A 20,044-nucleotide genomic window follows, 5' to 3' on the forward strand; every position below is an offset into this window, starting at 1 on the left:
ACACCACTCTTGATAATTCCTTGGTCTATAACTAAGGATCTCGTTGTAAAGCTGCTTTCGGATTATAGATTAGTCACAATTATCTGTCGCCGATCTCACCTGAGAATGCCATGATGGCATACTTTTTGGTGTTGCCATTTTGATAAAACGACTTTATGAAATAAGCGCAAGGCACTTGCGCGCACGTTCCGAGTTGTAACATACAATAAAATAATCGAAACGACTTTCAATTTCAAGCAATACAATAAAAAGGACCTAAATTCTGCATTATGTTTTCTTAACACTATAGATTTTTTGTGGTTGTAACAGTGTTGAAACTTTAGGCAGCGGCTATGCTTGGAGCTCAATTTTTTTTAAGCTCGGCGGACAAAATTCTATGTCTGCCTGTCCAGCTTAGGTTTTAGGCTTGGGTTTGGGCAGCCCGAAAAAAAAATTGAAACCAAGCCTGCTGCCTTGTGTATCCCATGCCCGATTGCCTGTCAACGTCTGTCGGATTGCCTGCCCGATTGCCCGTTCAATGGCTAGTTTTTTGAATGTTAGTGCCCGGCCCGATCGCCGACCTGAAAGCCTGACTACAACGGCTATATTTTGTGCCGTTGCCCGAGAAGCCTGAACCACCAGCCCGAAGCTTGACACGCCAATCAAAAACTAGCCGTTGGATTCAAAAATTTAGGGGAAAATTGATGTTTTTACCTCAAAAATTTTCGTAAAAATACCCCCTCCCCTAAACATTTTCTTCACAATATTTTTCACATTCTCTCTCAATCTATCTCACTTTTGTCTCAAATCTCTCTCACAATTTGTTCACAAGCTCACACAAAATCCTAAAGCTCTCTCTCTCAAAGTGCTCTCATTTCAAGTCTCAAAGCTCTTTTCAACTTTAAGCTCTCTCAAGCTCATTTTTTAATTTCATTTTTATAATGGTGTCCTTTTGTTATGGTGATAATGCCGTTGATCCTCAAAGTCCAATTCCTACTAATGTTTTTACTATGCAGGAATCGCAAACACAGGCACCTGAGGAACAATGTCCAATTCCAAATCTTGACCGTGGTGGATCTAGTGGAGGTCGTGGTTGCAATAGTGGGCGTGGAGAGGCAAGTGCTACTGCAAGTATTGCAACCTCCAAGAGAAAATGCAAGTGCACCTCCACAGTTTGGGAGCACTTTGACAAATTTGTGGAAGTCGACAATAACGGTATCACTAAACACATAGCTCAATGTAAATATTGGCATTCTAGTTTACAATGTGACACTATTCATGACACAACACACTTGAGAAGATACTCTGAAAAGTGTCTTCTCAAGCGTGGCCAAACCGGCGGATCCGAACTCCGCCAAACACAATCAATTATCATTTGATCGTGCAACCAGTGGTCTAACCACTTGAAAATACGATCCGCAAGTTGACCGTATGGAAGTTGCGCGATTGATAACAACATTAGATCAACCACTTAGTTTTGTTGACCATCCTAATTGGCACCGTTATATTAAAATTGTCCATAATCCTAATGCACAATTTTTTTTTTTGAAAGCTACTCTTAGGAAAGATTTGTTAAAATTATTTAAACAAGAAAAAGAAGCATTAATTAACCTTTTGCACTCTACTAGCGGTTGCGTTGCGTTAATGAATGATATTTAATCTGCTGTTGCCAATAAAGATTATTTATCTGTAACCAGACATTATTTCAAATGTTTCGATTTAGATAAGAGAATATTAGGTTTTAAATGTGTTCTAAGATCACATAGCGCTGATCTAATATATAATAAAATTTTAAATGTCATTGATGAATATAGATTAAGGGATAGAGTGATTGCTATAATATTAGATAATGCTAGTGCAAATACTAAAGCAATTGAATATTTTAAAAATGATTTAAGTTTATTCGGTGATGGTACTATATTTCACTAACGTTGTGCATGCCATGTAATTAATTTAGTAGTAAAATCCGGTTTAAAATCAAGGGTTATTCATATAAAAAGAATTAGAGATATTATTGCATGGATTTAAGGTAGTAACCAAAGAGAACAAGATTGGTTTAAGTTTTTACAATCAGTAAATCTAACTCCTAGAGCATTAGCCCTAGATATGCCTGTAAGATGGAACTTAACTTATATAATGCTTCAACAATGCCTCCCCTATAAACATGCTATAACAAACTATATCAATTCAAAATTAGGAGTATGACATATAGACCCATATGATTGGCAAATTGTCAAAATTTTGTATCAATTTTTAGGTAGGTTTCATAAAGTTACTTTAAAACTTAATAGAACACATTATCCAACATCACCTTTAGCTTTAGGTGAACTTTTAAGAATTAGTATTTTATTTAGTGAATTTAGGGATGGCCCAATTTTAGGAATTCTTATCGCTTTTATGGAAAAAAAAGTTTAAAAAATATTGGTCTCAATTACCTATGTTGTATGGTTTCAGTATTATTTTTTATCTTAGATTAAAATTAGAAGGTTTAGAAAGTGGTTTAGAAAACTTAGGTGAGTTTTTAGACATCGATTGTTCTGACCAATATCCTTTAATAAATGATAAAATATTTTCTCTCTATTGTGTTTATGAGAATAGGTTTATAAACACCGTTTGTGGAGTACAAGAACCGCAACAAATAGATGAAAACCCGCATTCATTCATGAATATTTTCGGGTTGAAGAAGAAGAAGACTCAAACAGAAGTTGGGAGTGGATCTTCATAAATAGGTGGGGGTGGCAGTGGCAGCGATGGCGGCTTCAACGAGCTTATGGCGTACCTCAGCGAGAGCTTAGTAGTCACGATAGTAGAGAAGTGTTTTTGATTTAGTTCAATAATGGAGGGCACGAGCATTAACTTGGCCAGTCCTAACTCGATCGACGATGGATATTTTTTTTATTCCAGTTTCCACTGTTTCATCCAAACAAGCCTTCACTACGACCGGAAGAATACTTGAGGAATGTTGAAATGCATTGCAAAGGGATATTGTTGAAGCTTAGGTGTGCATTAAGAATTGGGATCGTGCCAAGCTTAGGTGTGCATTAAGAATTGAGATCGTGCCAATCAATGTTTACAAAATACAATTTCGTCGGCAAACCAAGAATGGATAGATGAATTTAATAGATTAACATTTTGCTTTAAAGGTGATCTTTCAATTTCAAATTAAATTGTAATTTATAAATCTTTATTTGCTTTGGACATTGTAATTGTAATAGTGTATATTTGGACTGTGTAATTTTGTAAAATTTGTAATTGATCACAAAATTATTGCACTCTTTTTTCCTTACTAAGTTTTTATCCCAATTGAGTTTTTCTTGGTAAGATTTTTAACGAGGCAATCATAAATTACAAATTTAAAAATTAATAAACAAAATTAATTTTTCTGAATTGTGTTAATAGTGTGTGTTGATTTTAATCTTAATTATAGTTTTTACATAATTTTTACAATAAACAACTTAATAATTATTTATATACAAATGCAATTAATAAACAATATTATATATAATATATATACAATATTATAAAAATTAAAACAATATATAAAAATTCAGGCTTATTCAGTCGGGCTCAGGCTACCTAACTGGGCGCGGACAGCCAAGTCTTGCCCGAAGCCCGTTCAAGGAAGATTTTGGGTTCGGGCGGGTGGGCTCAGGCAACGGACACAAATTCAGTTTTTCGGGCGGTCACAGGCGGCCCGTCTAAAGTTCCAACACTAGTTGCAAGTAAATCCTACAATAATTTCACATTTAACTCCATCATAAAGTGAAAAGTTAGAATCTCGCACCTTAAAATTTAAAAGAATTAAAAAACTATATAAATCGGTTCTTTCTGTTTGTTTGAACTAACTTAAGTTTTTATTATAATGTTTTCTCTTAAGAAAAGAAGATAAACACCTTTTAAAAGTGCATAAATCAATATTTTCACCCCTTACTCTTTATCAATAACATTTTCAATCAAATAACTATACTAACAAAAGTGTATTAATTAAGAATGAAGGGTAAAAATTCAGACTCATGCACTTAAGGGTAAATTCTGTAATTTTCTTTTTTTTCATTTTTTTATCTTACAAAATTTAAATTCTACTTCTTCTGCTATAGTATTTTCTCTTACACGAATTCAATTTTTAACTCAAATTCTCAACTTAAACGAATAAAACTAATGGGACCATAGATTTTCAAATCAATGACACCAAACGTCTAGTGGTTGGGCAAAATGAAACTAGCAATTTTGCAAAGCACTAACATCAATAATCAAATTTATCAAATTATGAAAATAACAAGAGATAGAACTGTTAGGTAATTGCCTCAAATTGGTTTTGGGAAAGTTACTATTTCGTGTTTTTTTAGTAAGTTACTATTTTCTGTTTTTGTGAAAGGATTATTAGGAGTCCATAAATAAGTACTTTGTGTAAGGCTTTGTGTGTTCAGAGAGAGAAGTGCAGAGAAATAGTGTATCCTTTTAAGAGAAAGCGAGAAAAGTGAGGAGAGAGATAGACAAAGGATATAAAGGGTTTTAGGTAGAGAGAAAGTGAGAAAATTTGTGTAATGTGTAATTCTGAAACTGTTAGTGAATTTTTCTCTCTTCCGTGGACATAAGAAAATTTTCCCAAACCACATATAAATATTTGTCTTCTCTATTTTTCTGTTATTTTGTTTCAGTTTATTTTTCTGCTACGTGAGTGTAGACGTGTGTTTTTCCCAACAACTGGTATTAGAGCTGTGGTAAGGATTAAAAGAAAAAAAAATCAAGATGATATCCGGGAAAAAGTTTTACTAGATTTAGCGATATGACGAGAAGAGTAATTTCAGCATATGGCAGAGTACGGTGAAAGATGTTCTGATTCAGCAGAGATTACTGAAAGCGCTGCAAGGAAAGAAGAAAGAAAATATGAAAGATGAAGTTTGGGAATAAGGAGAAATGTTAGGCATGTTCCTGAAAACGCTGCAAGGACAAATGTTAGGCATGCTCCTCAACTATGGAGAACTTTGATTTCCTTGGGGGCTTTAGACACTTTAGGTTGTGAGTATTATATGAAGGGCAGTTTTATGCAAGTTAAGAGATGTGATTTAGTAGTCATGAAGGGTGAAAAGGTGAAAAACTTGTATAAACTGATTGTGACTACAGTTGTAGGTAGAGCTATGACGATAGAGCCAAGCCACAAAGAATCTTCTTCTGTTGTGATAGAAGTTGCAGGAGTAAAAGAGTGCAACAAGATGATAACATTTGAAGATGATAAAGACAAGATGGTGAAGACTTATAGCAGTGAAGATACTTTGAAGAAGAAGAAGATAATTTCTCGTGTCAAGTTTGATGAGAGTTTGAATTTGATATATGTTTATTCTTGTTAAAGTTTAAATTGTCGGTGTGATGACGGGTTTCGAGATTGGATGCCCATATGTTTGAGTTGAGAGAATTTGAGTCAAAGTAGAGATTGTTAGGTAAGTGCTTCAAATTGATTTTGAAAAAGTTACTATTTCATGTTTTTTGGTAAGTTACTCTTTTCTGTTTTTGGGCAAAGCTTATCAGGAATCTATAAATAAGTGTTTTGTGTAATATTTTGTGTACTCCGAGAGAGAAGTGCAGAGAAAGAGTATTTTCTTTTGAGAAAAAGAGAGAAAATTAAGGAGAGAGATAGGTAAAAGGTGTAAAGGGTTTTTGGTAGAGATAAAAAGTGAGAAAATTTATTGAGTGTGTAATTCTGAAATTGTTAGTGAATTTTTCTCTCTTCCGTAAACGTATCAAATTTTTTCAAACCAATTTTTTCTATTTTTTTGTTATTTTATTTTAATTTATTTTTATATTCGTGTAGAAGTGTATTTTTCTCGACAAGAACATGCATATGTTGTTAGATTGGTACGGTGATGTTTTGGGCAGCTCTTCGGAAAGCAACGTTAAACGTTAAATCGCAGTGACATCAAATTCAAGGAATCTTCGTGCCACCATACCTCTCCAAAATTATTTCGTTTCCTGTTCTTGCCTTTATCCTTCAATATTGAAAGCATATCATTAATTTTCTGCAAAATACTTATTAATTGTGATTGAGACATCATGTGAAAGCCGACTGGGCCGTTGGTGGAGAATGATAATTAAATAAGTACGAGAATTACATGTGATGCCATCTGGGTTGGGACCCAATTGACCATCTAGAATTAGCCAAAAATTAGTCAATATGATTTTATAATAAATGGCCTACACATCTTCTCCCCACTTATTATTTAAGAGGATTAGAATCACTTTCTATTGTTCTGTTATCCGTGTGATCAATCAACCACAACCCTGCTTTCATAGACATAAAACAAAACAATAATTCAGTAGAAAAATTCCACTGATATGTAGACCACATATATAATGTAATGCAATCGTATCATTTATCGTTTTCTATGATGTAATGAATTAACAATATAGATTTATCATAGAGACGAATGCTCATTCTAACCTAGCATTATTTGGGATTAAGTTGACTAGGAAGCTTCAGCCAAAAAATGAAAGAGTCTGGGAAAGATTTAGAGTTTAATTGCATTGGTAAATATAGAGAAAATTGGACAATCAACGTCTTTGCCCATCCTATTTAGATAAATGAATTTCCACACTACTCTTTAGATTTTAGCTCCAATCCCTTTTAAATTATTTAAGGGTTTTGTAAATTATATTACCCTTAATTTTAAGAGATATCAATGATACTCCTCAAATCATTCTTCTTCTATCTCTTCTCTCGTCTTCTCCCTTTTTCTCCTTTTGCCAACCTTAGTTGGGGAAGCTTGCCACTTATGCACGGGGCATAACACTTGTTGGCATCTCATGGACGACAAGGACGAATTTAGTTAGGAATCACCGTGACAAGAATGTCTTAAGGTCTGTGCGTGTAGTTGGTGGATTAATGTCATAGTTCGAATCATGATTCGTGACTCATTACAGTATTTTTTCTCATAAAAAATACACTTAAATCGAGAATGATTCTGAATTTATAAATTAAATGTCCAGTAAATACGTTCCTCAAAGGCATCATCACCCCAATTGAATCAAATGTGCTATAAATAAGGATATATAAAAAGCGTAATGTCAGACACTCTGAATTAAATACTAAACTGGTAGACGAAAACCTTCTAAACATAACCACTCAACGCTTGAACCTTTGATCAAAGTCTTGTTGTAATAGCCTATTACTAGTAGACTGTTGAAGATTTAGTAAATAGCAATTGCGATTCTTTCTCATTTTTGAATTATTACACTAGGTGTGATTGGAGGACATTTGGAAACTTAGCCGAATATGATTTGTCATATGTTGATTGTTGATTTTGAGGAGACCATTTTTTATTGGGCCGATTCTGAGCCATCAACGCTAAAACTTCTAAATTTTTTGAATTTTCTTCCTCATTATTCAATGTGGTATGCCGTACTTCTTTACGTCAATGGTCACATTTCAATTCAAATTAAAAATTTAAATTAGCGAACTAAACGTACCCTAAATTACTCCGATGATCAACGACAACATTTAGTTTTTATATACTTCGATAATATTGAGTATATTACCGATAATAATTAAAATATTAAGTAAGTCAAATAATTTTGAACGAAACACATTTTATTGGACTCACTAGTCCCTAAGAGTGACCAAAATTTACTCTGGAGTCGCAAGTCGCAAAATCCTTACTTAGCATTTGTGAATGTATATTTTATTTTTTTAATTTAAATCACATGTTTAATTTTTATTGTCAAATTGAGTTGAAGTCTAATTTTAGACGAAACACGGACTCAACCAGTCCCTTAGAGTATCAAATTGAGCTGAAGTCTTTAATAAAATTACGGGTGTATACGGATCGGATTACGCGGATTAGAAGTCAATCCGCAATCCAATCAGTTTATGCGGATTGGAAAAATCTTAATCCGCTACCGATCTGTTAGACTCCCAATCTAATCCAATCTAATTCTAATTTGTGGATTAAATTATGCAGATTGGCGGATTGACTTATATTTTTATATTCTCATAAAATTAAATACAAAATTAAACACAAACTTGAGGCAATGTTGAATTGTAAGACAAAGTCGAAGTTGAATGCTATGAGGAAGTGTAGGAGAGAATGAAGAGAGGGTGAGGCGGCATGATTATTAGGGTTTGTTCTACAAAAAAAATAGGTTGGGCTTGGGCCTTATATTTCGATTTGCCTCATCCGTCAAGACAAGGAAAAATGCTCTAAGGCGACTTTCAGGGTTCGCTCATGGAAAACCAGATTAGAGGCAATGTGAGTTGCTGCTTCATTTTAAAAGAATATTATCATAGGATGAGAGACCTCAACTCCAAGCTCACTTAGTAAGGTTTGAAGACAAATAAGCTCACAAGCCATTGCTCTATACTCTGCTTCTGCATTCGACCGTGCGACAACTGTTTGCTTTTTACTCTTCCACGTGACTTCCACCTAAAAATAGGAAAGTGCAGTATCCAGTCGTAGACCTAACATTCGGTATTTCTCTTTTCTAATGCATAATACATATATAATTAAATATGTATGAAAAAAATAGAGAATTTATTTTTGAGAGTACATGAGTCTGAATTTTTACCTTTTATTTTTAATAAATACTCTTTTTTTAGTGTAATTATTTGACTAAAAAAATTATGAATCAAGAATAAAGAGTAAAAATTCTGACTCATGCACTTTTAAAGAGTATTTGTCAATATTACCTAATATATATGGATATAATTAAAAAATCTCTTATATATTATTAAAAATATATAAAAAAATAAATACATATATAGTATATATTACGTACTAGCGAGAAAAATATTTAATTTATAATCTAATTTATTAATGTAAATTGAAAAAAAATCTCAATCTATTATTAATTAAAAATTTTTTTAATCCAATTCAATTCGACAAAATGAATTGAATTATATGGATCGAATAAATTGACAGATTCAGCGTACACTCCAAAATAAAACGCAACAACCCACCATCAACTCGGATATCCTAGCAGCAAAAAAGAAAGGAAAAATAATAATAATAATAATAAAACCTCGACATATGACTTATCCTTCATTCTTTTGTAGTTCTGAGTGACACAGTGTTGGCTTAAGTTCGTGACACCTCATCAGTTTTCTTTTGCTAATCTGACACCTTATCATTTTAATGTGACGACCCCACGTACATATAACACTGTTTGAGATCACGCTATCTTTGGCGCGTTGATTACTCTCCCGCGAAAAGACGACCACTAATATCTCCTTCAGCTTGTACGAACCGTCCGATTAATCCTTGTCGCAAATAACATCCGTCCAATCACTCAGTCCGTACACGACGAGGCTCTCGGCGCTTGTCCTTTATTTTCGTTCTTAACAGAATAATAATGGATATTCCAGTTTCTTTGACTCGTCCGTTCCCTACTGTGTCGACTCACCGCGAGTTGAAAGTACTTTACAACCACAACCACCTCTCGATGAACTACTACCGAGTCATACACGAACTAATTCCACCGAGTCGACTCAGAATCTCCATTGATTCGACCGTTCTCTTGGCTCTGAGCTTCATTACCACCAAATTCTCTCTCTGGTTTGGCTCCGGACCCATGTCCTCCTCTTCCGCTTCTTCGCCGTCCGAAAACGACGCCGAATCGTTTCGCCGAGACCGTATTCTCTCTACCAAGCTCTACTTCGATGTTCCCACATCCAAGGTATAAATCTCTGTGTAAAAATTGCATGCACTTGCCTGAATTTTTTGTTTTGGGGTAAAGCTGATATTTTTCACTAATTTAGGTGCCGGTGATTTACTCGTCGACATACGACATTGCGTTTCTCGGCGTAGAGAAGCTGTAAGATCACGATTTCTTTTTCAAATTTTGAAACATATATAGTTTTGTAATATTTCTTTTAGTAGTTCCGTTGCTGTGCTCTCTATCAAGCTGAAGTTTTAGTGTCGTTTGTGATTTGATGTTAGGCATCCATTTGATTCTGCTAAATGGGGACGTATTTGTGGATTCCTAATCAAGGATGGCATTTTAGACAAAAATTGTATTGTAGAGCCTTTGGAAGCTTCAAAGGATGATCTCCTTGTGGTATGCCCAGCATTTTCTTATTTGGATGCACATATTTGACATCTATTATACCAAAGTTTCGAACTCAAATTAGAATGCAACAATCTTTTTTCTTTATTTAGTTACTAGTATCTTTCATCTTTTCTTGCAAATGAATTAGGCCTTATTCATTTTATAACTCTAAGTTAAAATCAATTTTTTTTACTACAGTGTTTTTATCTCACGTACACAACTTAATTTATGACTTAATTGTAAATGAGCATACCCTCAAGCTTGCAATAGAGTTCAATTCTTTTCTTTTTAGGTCGACAGTCAAAGGGTTATGAGTTTATGGAGTAGTATAGTTGATTTTTATTTATCTGAGGCTATAAGTTTAAAATATAAGGCCCCGTTCACTTCACTGATTCGAGCTTAGAATTCGAGTTTTACTACAGTAAAAAGCTCTCAGAAACAGTCACATCTAACTTTTTTACTACAGTAAAAAGCTCTCACATAAAATCACATCTCAACTCGAATCAGCGAAACGAACGAGGCCTAAGTATACTTAAAGTCAAAACTTGGGTTGTAATTGAATTTTTTTTTTTTAAAAAGTTTGTGTACATATTGCAATTGAAAATCTTTGGGAGAGGCAAACTAAAAGAAAAATTATGAAGAACAATTTTGTTGGGAGTAAAAGTATAAGGAGTCTTACGCCTGGGGACAGCTATCTTCCTGGACCTAAGCTGATTTTGTGTCTGCAAATTACTATCATTCGAACCCTTATTTGAGAATCTTTTTAACTGGTTGAGATTGTTAAAGTATAAAACTATTGTTGGCCCACCTCCTAACAGCTTAAGCTTTTGGGATGGATTGGTAAACTAACATGGTATCAGAACGGGAGGTCCTAAGTTCAAACTCCTATAACTGCACTCCTTATCCCCATTTAAATTGTCATCATGTGTTGGGTCTTTAATATATATCGGGCTTAAATATTCACGTGTTGGGCTTTTCAATTAATTTACCCACACGATTGCCCATTGTCCTGTCCACACGTGAGAGGGAGTGTTAAAGTATAAAACTGTTGTTGGCCCACCTTCTAACAGCTTAAGCTTTTGGGATGGATTGAAAAACTAACAGAAATAAGCAAAGTGGTGTCAAGTTCTTGAAATGAGATTCCTATTATCTGTGTATACTTATTTGTGACCTATATTTTAACTGGTCGAGATAAGCAAAGTGGTGTCAAGTTCTTGAAATGAGAGTCCTATTATTTGTGTATACTTATTTGTGACCTATAAACAGGTCCATTCAGAAACGTACTTGAGTAGTTTGAAGAGCAGTGTAAATGTTGCAATGATAATTGAGGTAACAATGCACTTGCTTCATTCTTGTGTTTAATAGTTCTTCTTTTTGGACATAATAGTTATATACATAGACTATATATTGCTTTTATTTGTGGCCTTATTGACTTGGCATGATTCCATAATGAGGTGTTGTCCCTATGCCTCAAAAACTAAAATTATTATACTGGAGGCTGAGGAAAGAAAATGGTATTTCTGTCAGTAGGGAGTGATCAATTTGATTTTATGGGACATCCACATATTCTCGATTGTAGTGTTAGAGGACACCACTTTTAGAGAGTTAGTGTTCAAATATGCCACTTTGCGGTGGAAAAATTTAGGCCAAAGTTATACATAAAAGTGGTACAGGTAAATAACTAGACTTTAATAATGGCATCCAACATAATTTACACCCAGATGTTTATTAGTTCACGTTTATTGGATTGGGCTGAGATTTGGTTGTCATGTCTCAAGCATTGTTTACCATTTTGAAGTCCTGTGCTGTAGGTACCTCCTGTAGCGCTATTTCCCAATTGCCTAGTGCAGCAGAAAGTTCTTCGCCCATTCCGCAACCAAGTATCATATCATCCATCCTTGGTTTTATGTAAACCTGTTTTAGTGTTTGAATTTTCTTTCTTACGCTATCTTTTACCAAAAAGAGAAAAGGGGAGCTACTCTAGTCATATTCTACTGCAGGTTGGGGGGACTATTTTGGCTGCAAAGCTTGCGAAAGAGCGAGGGTGGGCCATCAATGTCGGAGGAGGGTTTCATCATTGTTCTGGGAATAAAGGAGGTGGATTTTGTACTTATGCAGACATTTCTCTTTGCATACACTTTGCCTTTGTTCGATTAAACATATCAAGGTAGTAACAATTGCACCACAGAAGTCATATTTGCAGTCCTTACTATTATAATAGGATTCTAAATCTCAATTGAAAGATATCCTTTCAAGCATGGACTTGGTCCTTACCATTTGCAAACCTCACAGGGTGATGATTATTGATCTTGATGCACATCAAGGCAATGGCCATGAAACAGATTTTGCCAATGACAGTAGGTGTACTTCTGTTATTTTAAGTAGTGGCTTCAATCGATTCTCTTTTGGAACCAAAATAACTTTTAGTATTATCAGGTCGAGTCTATATTCTGGACATGTTCAACCCTGGGATATATCCATTAGTAAGTTGCCTTCCCCCTAAAATTTGTTCACAAGTTCTTTACGGCTTTGTTTTCCCATTCTATTATTGCCTCTTACAATTTTGAAATTTTTATTTCAATAAATTATGCATTTGAATTTTTTAGATTTGATTTATTTGAAAATAGTCCATAGTTAATTGTAGAAGTTATGCATGAATTATTTGATATTTTGGTGTCTTTGGGAGGTTTAGATCCTCAAAAACCGAGGTCAAGGCTCCCTTGAATGACCCTACATCTACCCTTTTATTTTGATTTGTGGAAATTCGGTGTAAATAGGAAAGACTGCACATCTGTTAGTTTCCTTATTTATAGGAGATTTGATTAGTTTCCCGATTTTTCTGATTTACTAGATAAGTAGTTTCCTGATTTTGTTACCTAGGCTGCTAGAATCAAGGGATACAACTGGCTGTGGTTATCCCCTAGGCTGTGTATAAATATTTGGCTATATTGTATGATTTTTATGAGAATAAGAATAATATTCTTCCTCAAAATTCTATTCTGGTTCTCTGAAAACCCTTCATGGTATCAGAGCGTGGTTGTTGATCCGGTTTTTAGGAGATTTCTTTCTCTTTTTTTGTTCAAGCCACAGCCCTATCTCTGTTATAGTCATCACCGCAATACCCTAAATCCACCTCATGGCATCATAAACAAACAGTACCCCAGGAACCTCGGCTGGTCAGGATTGCTTGAATGCTGGCAGATCAGAGGGCTAAATTCTTCTCATCACTCAACACAAGTTGAATGGTCAGAATTATCTTCAATGGGCCAAGTCTGTAATGATGTTCATCTCAGGTAAAGGGAAAGATGATTACCTCACGGGAGTGGCTGTTTCACCAAAACCGAATGACCCTAAGTATAAAATCTGGAAAGTAGAAAACAATATGGTCATGTCTTGGTTAGTCAATACCACAGATGTAGAAATTGGACAGAATTTTTTGTTCTATGACACTGCTCACGAAATATGGATGGCGGCTCAAGAGACCTACTCAGACAACAAGAACACTGCCGAATTATTTGAGATTAAGGGAGCACTTCATGACCAAAGGCAGGGTGAGTTAATTGTGACTCAATACTATAATTGTCTAACATGTTATTGGCGACAATTGGATATGTTTGATAGTCCAGCTTGGGAATGTCCTGGAGATGCAAACCTCTATAAGAAAATTATAGAAAAGGAGTTTTCAAGTTTCTACTAGGGCTAGACAAATCCCTGGACTAAGTAAGGGGGATAATTCTTGGAACCAAGCCACTTCCATCCATTCGAGAGGCATTCTCGGAGGTCAGGAGAGAGGAAAGTAGGAAGAAACTCATGCTAGGAAATCCACTACCCTCAGGAACTAAAAGCTCAGCCCTTGCGGCAAGGGGAACTCATATAGCTCATGACACAAAGCAGAAGAAGACTTGGCCATGGTGTGATCACTGTCGGAAAACAGGACATACGCGAGAAACCTGTTGGAAAATCCATGGTAAACTCGCTGATTGGAAGCCGAATCGAGAAAGAGAAGCTCGGAGTTTTGTTGTTGCCCCAAAGACAAAGAAAATCCATCAAGCTCAGAACCTAGTCTCTTCAGCAAGGAGCAAATTGAATGGCTACAGAAAATGTTCAACCAAAGTTCAAATCTTGCCCCAACTGTCTCCATGGGATCCACTGCATATAAAGGTATTTTTCCAGCCACTCATCATGTCAAAACAGAGGATTCAACAGGCTGGATTGTTGATTCAGGAGCCTCAAACCACATGACTAGTGATGCATCATTATTTCAAGAATGTTACCCATGTCTTAAAGATTATAAAGTCCGGGCTGCTGATGGATCACTTTTCTTAGTAACGTAGTTGGAAAAGTGGTCATCTCCGATACGTTAACTCTTCAATCAGTCCTTTTGGTTCCAAAATTAACTTGCACTTTTGTTTAGGACATCCAAATTTCTTGTACTTAGAAAAAATGTTTCCTTCATTGTTTATCAATAAAAATCCAAGATTTTTCCAATGTGAAGTCCGTCAATTTTTGAAACATTGTCGTAGTACTTATCCTCTTCAGGGATACAAACCCTCTCATCTTTTTTTCAGTCATACACAGTGATATTTGGGGACCATCTCGGATTCCAAATATAACTGGTGCAAGATGGTTTGTATCCTTTATCGATAATCACACTCGAGCCACCTGGGTGTTCCTTATGAAAGAAAAATCAGAGGCGGGACCTTTGTTTAGAACATTCCATTCTATGATTAAAAACCAGTTTCAAGCCATAGTCCAAGTTTTTAGAACCAACAATGATAGGGAATATTTCAATTTAATCCTAGGACCCTATCTTCTCGAGAACGGTATTATCCATCAGAGTTTTTGTACAGATACACCCCAACAAAATAGAATAGCAGAAAGGAAGAACACACCTTCTTGAGGAGCTCGATCCATCATGTTTGCTAGTAATGTACCAAAACATTTTTGGGGGAAGTGGTTTTAACTGCCACTTATCTGATTAATAGGATGCCATCTCGAATCTTGAAATTTGATACACCATGTCAAGTTCTTCATAAACTCTTCCCACAAAGCAGGGTAGTGAATACTATACCTCTCAAAGTGTTTGGGTGTTCAGCCTACATTCATATTCCGTCTCATCAAAGAAGCAAACTTGATCCCAAGTCAGTCAAGTGTTTGTTCCTAGGGTACTCACCTCATCAGAAAGGTTACAAGTGATATTGCCCATCTACTAGGAAAACATATAACACTATGGATGTGACTTTCATGGAGAATGTCCCATACTATTCCAAAACCTTTATTCAGGGGGAGAAGTTACAAGAAGAATATCAGTTTTGGGATAGTATGATGTGTGAAGAACCTGAGAAAGAACATGTGAGTGATCTTCCTCCTAAACTCGTAGCTGACAAGGAACTCCTAGTCTACACCAGACATAAGAAGACCCCTAAACTAGCAGAGCATCCTGAGACTCCTACGCTTTGCCAAGCAGACAATCCGAGTTCAACTCCCAACGAAGTGATACAAGGTAACACTGAACCCTGTTCCTCTTCTAATGATTTATGTTTGGCTGATGATCTTAACAAGCCAATTGCTCAAAGGAAAGGGATTAGATCATCCACTCAACATCCTATCTCATACTTTGTGTCATATGAGAAGTTATCTCCGAGTTACAGGGCCTTTACCCCCAATCTAGATAGCATCCAGACGCTAAGAGACATCCAAGAGACACTACTACATCTAGAATGGAGAAAAGCAATGAACGAAGAGCTAAGAGCCTTGCAAAAGAATGGCACGTGGGAACTCATTCAACTCCCTCAGGGAAAACATGCTGTAGGATGTAAGTGGGTTTTCAATGTTAAATACAAAGCATATGGAAGCATTGACAGGTACAAGGTAAGACTTGTGGCAGAGGGTTTCACACAAACCTATGGGATCGACTATCAGGAAACCTTCGCACTAGTTGCAAAGATGAATACCATTCGAGTTCTACTTTCTTTAGCCGTCAACCTTGACTAGGAGTTGCATCAATTTGATGTTAAAAATGCATTTCTCAATGGTAATTTGGAAGAGGAAGTATATATGGAGATCACACCAGATCTTAAGCAGCCAAGTGGTGGTAAACATGTCTGCAGACTTCGAAAGTCACTATATGGTCTCAAGCAATCTCCAAGAGCTTAGTTTGATAGGTTCACCAAGATAGTTAAGAATCAGGGGTATTTGTAGGGACAATCTGATCACACTTTGTTCATCAAGAGAACTCCAGATGGTAAGATCACAATCCTTATTGTATATGTTGATGACATAATTGTCACAAGAGATAATGAAGTAGAGATTACTCGGCTAAAAGGGGTTCTAAGTCAAGAATTTGAAATTAAAGATCTTGGAGCCCTAAGGTACTTTCTTGGAATGTAGGTAGCACGGTCTAGTAAAGGAATCTCAGTCTCACAGAGGAAATATACACTGGACTTACTAAAGGAAACAGGTATGCTTGGCTGCAAACCTTCAGAAACTCCCATGGATCCATTCAACATAATTAGAACTAAAAGAGACTCAGGTCCAGTAGATAAAGGAATATATCAAAGATTAGTGGAAAAATTGATCTACTTGTCTCACACAAGACCAGACATTAGCTTTGTTGTCAGCACAGTTAGTCTGTTCATGAATAGTCTGAACGAAGAACATCAAGAAGCAGTGTACAAGATTTTGAGGTACTTAAATATGTCTCCCGGCAAAGGTCTATCCTTCAAGAAAGGAACCAACAGGGGCATAGAGATTCTGTTAGATGCAAATTGGGCAGGGTCTTTGACTGATAGACGATCGACATCTGGGTATTGTTCCTTGGTGTGGGGAAATTTGGCCAGTTAGAGGAGTAAAAAGCAATCAGTAGTTGCACGGAGTAGTGCTGAAGCTGAGTTCCGGGCCCTAGCTCACGGAATTTGTGGAGGAATGTGGCTAAGAAGACTCCTAGAGGAACTACAACTTCCAATAAAGACTCCTATGGAACTATTGTGTGACAATCAGGCAGCCATCAGCATTTCGAAAAATCCAGTCCTTCATGATCGCACCAAGCATGTGGAAATAGACCGTCATTTTATCAAAGAAAAGACAGAGGATGGAATTGTTGAAGTTGTCTACACGCCCACACGACAGCAGACGGCAGACATATTCACCAAAGCCATTACAAGAACACAATTTGACATTCTTCTATCCAAGCTGGGAATGATTGACATACATTCTCCAGCTTGAGGGGGAGTGTGGAAATCTGGTGTAAATAGGAAAAAGATTGTATAGCTGTTAGTTTCCTTATTTATAAGAGATTTGATTAGTTTCCCGATTTTTCTGATTTACTAGATATGTAGTTTCCTGATTTTGTTACCTAGGCTGCTAGAATCAAGGGATACAACCGGCTGTGGTTATCCCCTAGGCTGTGTATAAATATTTGGCTGTATAGTATGATTTTTATGAGAATAAGAATAATATTCTTCCTCAAAACCCTATTCCGGTTCTCTGGAAACCCTTCATGATTACTTATGCTCGTAACACCTTGCTTCTCTATGCGGGTTTTTATACGGCTTTAATTACTAATCTCTTATGAGTCTCTTGTTTAAGATTTATATGCAGTTAAACATTTCTGATAAAACTTGTTTTCTGCGTTCCTAATGTGTTGTTTAGGATTATGAGGCAAGGAGATATATAGATCAGAAGGTTGAAGTACCAGTGAGTTATTATCTCATTCTTTAAGTGGATCGTAATTGTATATTCCTTTCAAAGCAATAAAGTTTCTCTTTTCCTGAAACAGAGTGGCACTGCAACAGATGAGTACTTAAAAAAGTTAGATGAAGCACTTGAGGTATACTATTATTCCTAATTTTGGATTCAACATGCCTAACCTTTTGTTCCTTGATTTCTTGCATATCATTTGCTGCCATTTCCCGTGTATGCTTACCATTTATCAACTTGCCCTTTGGGATTGAATTTGCTTCCCCTTCTAAATATGAACTTCTTGTTTGATTTTCTGCCTCACTTTCCTTGTGCCCCTTCTTTTCTCTTTCCTACACTTTCACCAGTTTAGGAGAAATTTTCTTAATTAAGTTGCTTAAACTAGTAAAAGTATAGAAGAATTATTTTCGTAAATCTAGAACTTTTTGGATACCTAATCTGTTGGTTAATGCTGTTTATAAATATTATTGTCATTTTTTGAAAATTTTGTAGTGTGCATGATATTGGCGTTAGAATAGTTATTTTTTATAACTTTTTGGATACCAAATCTGTTGGTTAAGTTTATAAATATTGTTGTTCTTTGAAACTTGTGTCGTGTGAATGATATGTCGTTTGATATATATATATATGCTGTCACTTTTAGGTCCGTAGCCGTATTGTTTATTCAATTCTTGCCATTTGTTAGTCGATGTTGTTTCGAAAACGTTGTCATTCAAAAAGTTGTCGTTTCTTTTTTTGAAAGTAAAAGTCGTCATTTCTAGAGACTTTTTCTTATTATGTAGTAGTTTGCGGTGTGTAATAAACCGTAATGGATTTTTTATGTTTTTGGGTTATTTGTATTGTTTGTAATGTTCTTATCTTTTCTTTCCGACTCTTGTAGTTTTTCTCTTTATGTTTTCTTGTTGTCGTTTATTGAATTGTCATGAATAAACTCATTGTCGTTTTTGGTCAATAATGTCCCTATTTATGAGATCTATCGTTCTGTAAATTGTTATTGGTTTATGAAACCAAAGGATTTCTTGTTTAATTAGTTGTTTGTCATGTTATGAAATTTGGTCATTTTCGTGACTTTCGTCATCTGCAGTTACTTTCGTTTGAAAGTCTATGCCATGTATCCAATGTCTGCTCTCTAAATTGTGGTCGCTTTTTGATAACTCGGTCGTCTATTTTTTTGTTATTGTGGTTTGAGCTAGGTGTCATTATATGTTAATTGATGACGTTTATCGTCGTTTCTGAAATTGTTTTCGTTTATGTAATTGTCGTTTTTCTACATAGTATGGAGGTTTCTCAATGAAAAATAACTTTTCTAATACTTTTTACTATATCTCTATAAAATATTTGACTTTTCAGTTTTTTGTACTTCTTACAATTAGGTTAATAATACAACTGCATTTTGTTGCTATTTTCACCAATAGTTATCTCGGAACACAACTATGCTGTTTATCATTTGGCGTTTGCTCGTTATAGCTACAAAACTTTTTGTAAATTGGATTTTTTTTGTTGGTTTGTTGGTTGAGGGAATTGTATATATTTAAGGCTCATTTAGTTTGCTGATTTGAGTTTTAATTCGAGTTGAGATGTGATTTTATGTGAGAACTTTTTACTGTAGCAAAAAAGTTAGGTGTGAATATTTCTAAGAGCTTTTTACTGTAATAAAACTCAAATAAATGAACGGAATCTTATTTTAAGACTTTAAGATTTTTTTTTTCTCCTCCATTCATTAGGTGGCGGCGGATACGTTTGATCCAGAGTTGGTAGTCTATAATGCCGGAACTGATATCCTAGATGGAGATCCACTGGGAATGTTGAGGGTAAATCTACAAGACTCCTTCAATCTGTTCCATTATTTTCATTTCTCTCTTTATGTTAAAGATAAGAATTAGGCCACACTTGGCTTACTTATGCAGATTAGTCCTGATGGGATAACCACTAGAGATGAGAAAGTTTTCAGGTTTGCCCGTGTGAGGAACATTCCTATTGTCATGCTCACATCAGGTGCTCTCTCTCTCTCTCTCTCTCTCTCTACTTTGGAAATTTATACGATGACTTTTGGCTTTTCAGGCGGGTATATGAAGTCCAGCGCCGGAGTTATAGCAGATTCGATAACCAATCTGTCTAAAAAGTGTCTGATAGATACAAGTAAAAATCCAACTGCTGCATAGTGTTGTCACTCTTTGTAGATGTGCAGAAAATCTTTTCTTTCTTTTCTTCTTCTTTGTTTTTTTTTCTTTTTTGGTAGAAGACACGTGTTATATTTCTGTTTCTTTCTAAATGGGATGTATATTGGTAGGTGCTACACTTTTTTTTTTTTTTTGAAAGGTAAATGCTATAG

The 20,044-nt window shown here is 35.5% G+C and overlaps 1 protein-coding gene across 2 annotated transcripts; it reads left to right on the top strand.

Moving 5' to 3' along the window:
* Positions 1-9,231: 9,231 nt before the first annotated feature.
* On the top strand, positions 9,232-20,044 carry LOC112091745 (histone deacetylase 2). 2 transcript variants are annotated; one of them, XM_024166049.1, is made up of 13 exons: positions 9,232-9,642; positions 9,725-9,780; positions 9,906-10,023; positions 11,281-11,343; positions 11,826-11,894; positions 12,015-12,181; positions 12,307-12,371; positions 12,451-12,497; positions 17,665-17,709; positions 17,792-17,842; positions 19,437-19,523; positions 19,620-19,707; positions 19,774-20,044. In XM_024166049.1, exons 1-13 carry the CDS (start codon positions 9,319-9,321, stop codon positions 19,872-19,874), a joined length of 1,281 nt encoding a protein of 426 aa, XP_024021817.1. In that variant the 5' UTR covers positions 9,232-9,318; the 3' UTR covers positions 19,875-20,044. The 2 variants fall into 2 exon arrangements, with proteins under 2 accessions (XP_024021817.1, XP_024021818.1); XM_024166050.1 differs by lacking the exon at positions 11,281-11,343.

The sequence above is a fragment of the Morus notabilis genome, unplaced genomic scaffold (assembly GCF_000414095.1).
Source record: "Morus notabilis unplaced genomic scaffold, ASM41409v2 Scaffold804, whole genome shotgun sequence".
Lineage (NCBI taxonomy): Eukaryota > Viridiplantae > Streptophyta > Magnoliopsida > Rosales > Moraceae > Morus > Morus notabilis.

What these genes read in the sequence shown, in the direction of transcription:
- LOC112091745 (XM_024166049.1), top strand. Translation starts at nt 9,319, where the DNA reads ATGGATATTCCAGTTTCTTTGACTCGTCCGTTCCCTACTGTGTCGACT. An exon ending in ATGTTGCAATGATAATTGAG is followed by an intron (nt 11,344 to 11,825) that starts GTAACAATGCAC and finishes CCTGTGCTGTAG; the next exon opens with GTACCTCCTGTAGCGCTATT. An exon ending in AGTTAGATGAAGCACTTGAG is followed by an intron (nt 17,843 to 19,436) that starts GTATACTATTAT and finishes TCCATTCATTAG; the next exon opens with GTGGCGGCGGATACGTTTGA.